Raw genomic sequence first — 9,441 nt, 5'->3', positions numbered from 1 at the left:
TTTTGAGACAGTCTTGCTGTCATCCAGACTGAAGTGCAGTGGTGCAGTCTCAGCTCACTGCAACATCTACCCTCTGAATACCTGGGACTACAGGCACATGCTACCACACCTACCTAATTTTTCTATTTTTTTTAGAGATGGAGTTTTGCCATGTTGCTCAGGCTGGTCTGGAACTCCTGGGTTCAAGCAATCCGCCTGCTTCAGCCTCCCAAAGTGCTGAGATTACAGGTGTAATCCTGTAATCCCACTGCACCTGGCCTCCCATGTGATTTTTAAAAATTTTACCCATTCCAGCCAGGCACAGTGGCTCACACCTGTAATCCCAGCACTTTGAGGCAAGTAGATCACGAGGTCAGGAGATCAAGACCATCCTGGCCAACACAGTGAAACCCCACCTCTAAAAATACAAAAATTAGCTGGGCATGGTGGTGCATACTTGTAATCCCAGCTACTTGGGAGGTTGGGGCAAGAGAAGTGTTTGAACCAGGGAGTCGGAGGTTGCAGTAAGCCGAGATTGTACCACTGCACTCCAGCCTGGCAACAGAGGGAGACTCCATCTCAAAAAAAAGAAAAATTTTTACCCATTCCAGCACCTCTGCTACACTCATTTTGAGACAGTTTTGTTCCTGTTGCCCAGGCTGGAGTGCAATGACACAATCTCAGCTTGCTGCAACCTCCACCTCCCTGGTTCAAGTGATTCTCCTGCCTCAGCCTTTCTAGTAGCTGGGTTACAGGCATACGCCACCACGCCTGGCTAAGTTTGTATTTTTATTAGAGACACAGTTTCACCATGTTGGCCAGGCTGGTCTCAAACTCCTGACCTCAGGTGATCCGTCCGCCTCAGCCTCCCCAGTTGCTGGGATTACAAGTGTGAGCCACCATGCCTGCTGGCCAACCCTTATTTTTAATAACAAACTTAGATGCAGTTCAACTCATTGAAGTGAAAAGCTTGACTATACATTTTAACTATGTGTCAATTTTATAATGAAACGAAGAAGCAAAAATAAAAATCCAGCCCTAGTCTTCATACACAGATGATGGAAAGGAGAGCATTTGAAACTAGGATAACATTGGTTTTCTCTTCTTTGAGAAGTATTTCAAACCTTAGTGAATGTTAAGATTTTTATAAATAAGAATGGTGGATATAATGCAGCAGAAATCTCAATTCTTACATCTTATACATATTCAGTATAAGAATTGCCTTTAAATACCTTGGTTTTTCAGCATATGGATGATTAAACTGTATCCATTCATTTTTACTGATGCAGTAAGTCCAGGCATCACCTGATTGAAGAAAAAAGATCTATGAAATATGTTAGTCTGCTAATATGATAATGACATTTAAAAGTCACAGCTTTGGCAAGAAAGGAATAAATCAGATCATGAGTAGATACAAAGAGTGTATGTTCTTTTTTCCCCCCTGCAATTAGCCAAGTAAGCCCTTTGCATGTTATAGCCCTTCAGCAGGGCTCTTAAATGCTCCAAGATTCTTCACTGAGCAGAAGTACGCCATATAGTACAATTACAGGTATGTTATAGGATCAAAATCAAACCTTCCAACCAACCCTATAAGCCCTCTCATAAGTCTCTAATAGACTCATTTTCAGCTATTATATATGGATGATATATGATGATTTGGTTATCATAGTTTTCAAGGACTTACTTAGTGGCTGTTTATCAGTGGTAAATCCTCCAAAGAGAAAAAGATGATCTGAAGAAACTGGTGTTAGTGAGTGCCAAGATCGGCCAACTGGGCATATGCCTTGTGGAATTCTGAAAATAATAGCTAAGTTACAATATCTGCATTTAGAAGCAGCTACTGTATTTTTCAGTTTTCCTTTAAAATTTCTATGTACGTGTTATGAAAAAGACTTCAAATTTATAAAGGCTTCTTGGTATAAACAACTACATGCTTTATACTGAAATACTTTCTTTGAAGAGTCAACTTTAGACCTTTTCAACAACTGAGCACATGCTATGTACAAGGCACATAGTTATAAGAGCTGGAAACATAAAAATAAAATTCATGGGCTGGGCGTGGTGGCTCAAGCCTGTAATCCCAGCACTTTGGGAGGCCGAGGCGGGTGGATCACGAGGTCAAGAGATCGAGACCATCCTGGTCAACATGGTGAAACCCCGTCTCTACTAAAAATACAAAACATTAGCTGGGCATGGTGGCACGTGCCTGTAATCCCAGCTACTCCGGAGGCTGAGGCAGGAGAATTGCCTGAACCCGGGAGGCGGAGGTTGCGGTAAGCCGAGATCACGCCATTGCACTCCAGCCTGGGTAACAAGAGCGAAACTCCGTCTCAAAAAAATAAGAATAAAAAAATAAAATTCATTCCTTAAGGGCCTAGAAATCATGTTTATTTCAGTTACAGAAGAATTAAGCAACATTATTATATACCAGTAGTAGGAAACATAAGGTAAAAACAATCTGAATTTTGGATAAACTTATCTAAAGTGATACCTACAATTCATTCCACTCCCATGTATCCAGATTAAGATAGTGAAGATCATTCATTCTAGCATCCTAAAAAAGGATAATTAAGTTATCATTTTGAAGAACTCAAAAGCAAATCATTAAGCTCTTTAAATACTTACTCGGTATCTGCCTCCAAACACAAAGCCTTTGTTTCCGATAGTTGCGCAGGCATGGGCAGCACGAGGTGAAGGTGCTTTACCCTATTAAAGAGTCACATAAGCAAGTTAGTATGTAAGTGAACTTTTTATAAAAAACAGAGGGAAAATACCAGAGTCTCCTTTGGATATGGGATAAGAATATGTAAGGCACTTGAGCTTTAAAAGTTGGAATGTAGACTTCTAGACAACAACAGTATTCAAAGCTGATTATCAAAACTGGGCATTTAAATTTTAAGCTTTGAGATGTGTTACTGAATAACACAAAGGCTACTTTATTTTTTCTTTTTTAAAATAAAGGCTGGCATATCAAATAATATGTGCCAGAGGGAAAATAAATCTAACATTTAAGTAATACAAATTGCAATCTAGTGCTGAGTTATTTAATTACAGGTTGAATATTTGTAATCTGAAAATCCAAAATCCGAAATGCTCCAAAATCTGAAAATTTGAGTGCCAACATGATGCTGAAAGGAAATGCTCATTGAAGCACTTCAGACCTTTGAATTAGAGATGTTGACTGTTAAGTATATCATGTAAATATTCCAAAATCTAAAAAAAATCTGAAATCTGAAACACTTCTACCACTTAAAATGTATTAGATAATAGATGCTGGGTTAGTCACTTCATACATTCATTAAACTTCTGAGTTCTAGGTTCCTTGGAAATCATGAAAATTATAGATCTTCTCTGCTGGGCGCAGTGGCTCACCCCTGTAATCCCAGCAATTTGGGAGGCTGAGGTGGGCAGATCACAAAGTCAAGAGATTGAGACCATCCTGACATGGTGAAACCCTGTCTCTACTAAAAATACAAAAATTATCTGGGCGTGGTGCCGTGCCTGTAGTCCCAGCTACCTGGGAGGCTGAGGCAGGAGAACTGCTTGAACCCGGGAGGCGAAGGTTGCAGTGAGCCGAGATCACAACACTGCACTCCAGCCCGGCGACAGAATGAGACTCCATCTCAAAAAAAGAAAAGAAAAAAAAGAGAAAAGGATCTTCTCTCCAGAAAACAAGAATGAACTGTCACTTTTATAGTATCTTCCAACTTGAGTCCACCCTCTCCCCCCATCCCTCTCCACCACCTCTAAGTATCCTTGCTTTAACAACTCACTGTAGTTAGAGGCTGGCTCCAGGTAAAAGTTTCAGTATCTAAAATATGTACATGATCATTCCATCCTCTTGGATGACTGGAATTCTACCAAAAATAAAAATCTGAGTTATTTTACAAATCACGTTTATAAAATCAGATAGCCCGCCAGATTACCAAAGAAAAACACACAAAACTTATTAGCAAACATAAAATGTGTTGTTTCAACTACTAAGGAGGCTATATGCAAATATGAAACTTCACTTACCCAAAAAGATGTTTCATCAAATTCAAAAGTTCCCAATACTTTATCTTCTGGCAAATATCCATACCCTCCAAAAAATATTAACCTGTTTAATAAAAAACCAAGACACTAAAAATTCAAACATCCATAGGATAGGATACAAGCAACTTATCTTAGGTGCTGTGTTAAATGCTTTCATGTATTAATTCAGTTAATTTTTATATGGGCCCTATGAGGTATGTTCTATGCAAATGATTACTGGCTAAGGACACTTGAATGGTAAACCATTTTACATATAAAAACCCAAACCTATAGTGCTGCCAACTCACTTGTTTTTATATACCCAGACACCAAGTTTGTCCTTTGATGATGGAGGAACTCCTTGGCAATCAATTCTTTCCCATTGTAACACTCTGTCTGTAGACCTTGAATCCAGCATGTAGAACTGTCAGAAGCAGTGATTTCAGTTAGATTTGGTTATGTGAAAGAAAATTCAAGTTTAGCATATAATTTTACTGTGAACTACTGAAATTTTGACTGCTGACTGGCTGCCAGACTGCTCAGAGTCCAGACTAGGATTTTGTGACTAAATGCCAATTTCCTAAGTCACTAAGCACACTGTTAGTTCAACTAATTTTTTTTTTTTTTTTTTTTTTTTTAAGAGACAGGGTTTCTCTTGCCCAGGCTGTGGCACAATCATAGATTACTGTAACCTAAACTCCTGGGCTTAAGTGATCTTTCCACCTTAGCTTCCCAAGTAGATGGACTACAGGCTTGTACCACCATATCTGGCTAAGACAGCCATACATTTTGTTTTCCCATTTTATTTAGTTATTTTTTATTTCAATAGGTTTTTGGGGAACAGATGGTGTTTGGTTACATACATAAGTTCCTTCGTGGTGATTTCTGAGATTTTGGTGCACTCATCGCCCAAGCAGTGTACACTATACCCAATGTGTAGTCTTTTTTTCTTTTCTTTTTTTTTTTTTAAGTTGGAGTCTCACTCTGTCTCCCAGGCTGGAGTGCATTGGTGCCATCTCTGCTCACTGCAACCTCCACCTCCCAAGTTCAAGGAGTTCTGCCTTAGCCTCCGAGTAGCTGGTATTACAGGTGTGTACCACCACACCTGGGTAATTTTTGTATTTTCAGCAGAGATGGGGTTTCATCATGTTGCTGAGGCTGGTCTTGAACTCTTGACCTCATGATCCACCCACCTCAACTTCCCAATGTGCTAGAATTACAGGCGTGAGCCACAGCACCCAACTAATGTGTAGTCTTTTATCCTTCACCCACCTCCCACCCCTTTCCCTGAGTCCCCAAAGTCCACTGTATCATTCTTAGGCCTTTGCAGCCTCATAGGTTAGCTCCCACTTATCAGTGAGAACATAAGATGTTTGGTTTTCCATTCCTGGGTTACTTCACTTAGAATAATGGTCTCCAATTCTATCCAGGTTGCTGCAAATGCCATTATTTTGTTCCTTTTTATGGCTGAGGAGTATTCCATGGTATATATACACACCACATTTTCTTTATCCACTTGTTGACTGGTGGGCATTTGGGCTGGTTCCACATTTTTTGCAATTGCAAAATTTTGCTGATAGCCTCTGTTTTTTTGGTAGAGACAACAATCTCACTCTGTCACTCAGGCTGAAATGCAGTGGTATGATCTCAGCTCACTGCAATTTCTGCCTCCTGGGTTCAAGCAATTCTTGTGCCCCAGCCACCAGCCACCAGAGTAGCTAAGATTACAGGCATGCATCAGCATGCGCAGCTAATTTTTGTATTTTTAGTAGAGACAGGAGTTTTGCCATGTTGGCCAGGCTGGTCTCAAACTCCTGATCTCAAGTGATGGGATTATAGGCATAAGCCACCACACCTGGGCCTGATATGAGGTCTGTAGTTATTTAATTTATGGGTTTTAGGATGCTATTACCCAAAAAAATTAGGTCTAGTAATTTTATCTTTAAATTCAATTTAACAAATAAATGTTTAGTGCCTATTTAACTCTATACTTAAAACATTAAATAGGCCAAGCACAGTGGCTCACACCTGTAATCTCAACACTTTCGGGAGACTGAGGCGGGCAGATCACTTGAGGTCAGGAGTTCAAGACCAGCCTGGCCAACATGATGAACCCCCATCTCTACCAAAAATACAAAAAAAAAAAATTAGCCAGACACTGTGGCACATGCCTGTAATCCCATCTACTCAGCAAGCTGAGGCAGGAAAATCACTTAAACCTGGGAGGCAGAGTTTGCAGTGAGCCAAGATTGCAGCACTGCATCCTGGGCAACAGAGTGAGACTCCGTTAAAAAAAAAAAAAAAAGATGAAATGTTTGTCCTTCTTTCAAGGGGTTCACATCAGGCAACTGAATATATCTGACCACAATGTATCTATTTTTCACTTCTGAAACACCTAAGCTTCCTTTCAGTCAACTTGTAACACACAATCCTAGCCACCTGACATACAACTACCGTTTTTCTAACTACCCCAACAAAACCACAGCTTGTCTCCTTCCCCAAGCCTTTTCAAGTTGTGTCAGTTATTTTTCTCCTTCTTGGCTCTGCAATACATATGGCTCAATGATAGTCTATAGATGTGCCTCCACAGAATGTTTTAGGCATAAAACCCTTTCTTCAAACAAAATACTAAACAAAAGCCCAAAGGATAAAAACAAAAATGGAGCTACACTTGTTAAAACAGAGAAGGGAGGGACAGGCTGGAGCCTACCTAACACCATAGGCTCCTCCCACAGGTGTTCCAAGGCATCTCAAATCCCTAGAGTTTCTAGGAACAGTTTGAAAGCATCTTAGCCACATGTTCCATCCACTTGTCATTTCCATAACTAAGACATTTGCTTATATCTCTATCTTGGCTACTCCTTCCAATTTTATTATTCAGTTCAAGCATCACCTCTTCAGTTAAGATTTTCCTTGTTCTGTTTCCTCATCCTACCAAACACAATGTCAAAGACTTTTTCAGATTCAACAATACTTACCGAGTTATTGTCTATATGCCAGGTGCTGTATCTCTCCAGCAGATGCTACTGCAGTGGTTTACCTACTATATGTGTCCTTTCTAGAATGTGAGTTCCTAGAGATGGGAACTGTATCATTCATCTGTTTCCAGTGTCCAACCAAGTTCTCAGCACAAAGTGCTTACTAAGTTGCCAACTTAGTCGACTCCTATCAATTCATTTATTTGGCAACTCAGTAAGCACTAATATATACCATATGTATCATTTTTGACTGACTTAATCTGTCACTTACTGGTCTGAAAAAGAAGAATTGTGGGCAAAGTCTGAATAGCAGTGTCTTTGGGCACCACTTCACAGGAATGTTAACAGGTAGTTTTGTCAGTTTTAATTTATCCTATAGCTTTCTGATTGGTTGCCTGCTCAGTTTTACCCTTCTCTCCATTACATCTTGTCTTCTTTTTGACTTTAATTTTATTACCAACGTTCATCTAACATTTAAGCATTCTAAGAGAACAAGTAGCTGCAAAAAGCACAAAGAAAAACCACCCAGGAAGTTACTGCACACAGGTTACCAACAAAAGTTGATTTTACATAATGCCTAGGCAAATACAGATTGGCACACAAAATACTAAAATGCACATTCATATCATAATCAAGTACACATCATTTTTAACTGAGACACAAATAAGTCTAGGGCTAACCTTAGAAATCTGCGGTTGTCTGAAAGATAATAAAAAGGCCTCAAACCATAATCCTTAGCAACACTAACCTTATTGGTATTGCCTCTTGAATGGTGTCCTCCAAACAAGTACAGCACCCTGTCTACACACACAGCACAGCTTCCTGACATAGAAGGAGGAACATCACCTTCAGTGTTGATTTTTTTCCTGAGGGGGAATTAAATGTATATAAGTTTACCAAAGGGAAGAAATGCAAAACTATCAATTTTTCTTGTACTTATATCCTCTCAATAAAGGAATAAATTGGCCGGGCGCGGTGGCTCAAGCCTGTAATCCCAGCACTTTGGGAGGCCGAGGCGGGTGGATCACGAGGTCAAGAGATCGAGACCATCCTGGTCAACACGGTGAAACCCCGTCTCTACTAAAAATACAAAAAAAAAAAATTAGCTGGGCATGGTGGCGCGTGCCTGTAATCCCAGCTACTCAGGAGGCTGAGGCAGGAGAATTGCCTGAACCCAGGAGGCGGAGGTTGCAGTGAGCCGAGATCGCGCCATTGCACTCCAGCCTGGGTAACAAGAGCGAAACTCCGTTCCAAAATAAATAAATAAATAAAATAATAAAGGAATAAATTGAGAAGGCAGAATAGACAATGCCTCTAGGGTCTCTTTTAAGTCTGAAATTAATTCAAGGAATGTGCTTTTCCCTCTTTATCCATTCCACAGGCAGTGCCAGCTGGTCCCATGTGTACAGGCTAATGAGAGATTCTAAAAGTCTAAGTGTCATTTTATTATTCTAGGAACATACCATTTTATATTTCTCAGAAACAGCTCTTTGTTTACATGGCCATAAGTTGTTTTGTTTTTGAGTGCGCCAGGAGCCCAGAAAGAAAATCTCAACATTCCCAGTCCTGATAGATTAATTCAGTGTCTTTTCTTCAGTCACCTTTTAGCCATTCATATGTATCAGATTCAAGTCCTTTATGTAACACTAAAAACAGGTAATGCCATGTGCAAGGCATTCCTCAGTATTAACTCATTCTGAATCTAAAAATGGATCTGAATCAAAACATCTAAGGAATCTAAGATTTAAAATTCTAAAAGTATACTCCAGATCCTTCTGCTAAAACTGCCAGATATAATATTACTTTATCTTTGCTAAACTTAAAGTTTTAGAAGGCTCATTTAAAAAAAAAAAATTTAAAATACAAACAGGGTCTCACTGTGTTCCTCAGGCTGCTCTTGAACTCCTAGACTTGGCCTTCCAAAGTGCTAGGATTACAGGTGTGAGCCACCATACCTGGCCTTAAAAATTATTTTTTAAAATATGTAAATTATCAGAGAATACAATTATAAATGTCCAATTCTCTAGAAAAAGCTGTTTCTGAGTAAGAAATGGCTTCATATTAACACTAATTTGTTATATACAGAAATCATGACATTTTTAGCTTAGCTCTTAAATTTTTTTTTTTTTTTTTTTTTTTTTTTTTTTTTTTTTTTTTTTGAGAAGTTTTGCTCTTGTTGTCCAAGTTGGATTGCAATGGTGCGATCTCGGCTCACCACAACCCTCCACCTCTTGGGTTCAAGCAATTCTCTTGCCTCAGCCTCCCAACTAGTTGGGATTACAGGAGTGCACCACCACACCTGGCTAATTTTGTATTTTTAGTACAGATGGGGTTTCTCCATGTTGGTCAGGCTGGTCTCGAACTCCCAACCTCAGATGATACACCTGCCTCAGCCTCCCAAAGTGCTGGGATTACGGGTGTGAGCCACCACACCCAGCCAAAAAAATTTTTTTTGCCTTTTTTTTTTTTT

At 39.6% G+C, this 9,441-nt stretch overlaps 1 protein-coding gene across 2 annotated transcripts in view; it reads right to left on the bottom strand.

Annotated features, from left to right (window-relative positions):
- KLHDC2 (kelch domain containing 2) overlaps positions 1–9,441 on the bottom strand; it is a 17,036-nt gene that overhangs the window by 1,579 nt on the left and 6,016 nt on the right. For both annotated transcript variants that reach the window (XM_037730780.1, XM_017506727.2), the window contains exons 3-10: positions 7,720–7,837; positions 4,302–4,417; positions 3,997–4,078; positions 3,753–3,836; positions 2,605–2,685; positions 2,475–2,533; positions 1,664–1,773; positions 1,212–1,284 (exon numbers count right to left, since the gene is read on the bottom strand). In XM_037730780.1, coding sequence (XP_037586708.1) covers positions 1,212–1,284; positions 1,664–1,773; positions 2,475–2,533; positions 2,605–2,685; positions 3,753–3,836; positions 3,997–4,078; positions 4,302–4,417; positions 7,720–7,837 — 723 coding nt within the window. The remainder of the gene's footprint in view (positions 1–1,211; positions 1,285–1,663; positions 1,774–2,474; positions 2,534–2,604; positions 2,686–3,752; positions 3,837–3,996; positions 4,079–4,301; positions 4,418–7,719; positions 7,838–9,441) is intronic.

Source organism: Cebus imitator, unplaced genomic scaffold, assembly GCF_001604975.1.
Source record: "Cebus imitator isolate Cc_AM_T3 unplaced genomic scaffold, Cebus_imitator-1.0 Scaffold358, whole genome shotgun sequence".
Classification (NCBI taxonomy): Eukaryota; Metazoa; Chordata; class Mammalia; order Primates; family Cebidae; genus Cebus; species Cebus imitator.
This window is presented reverse-complemented; position numbering and strand designations above follow the sequence as displayed.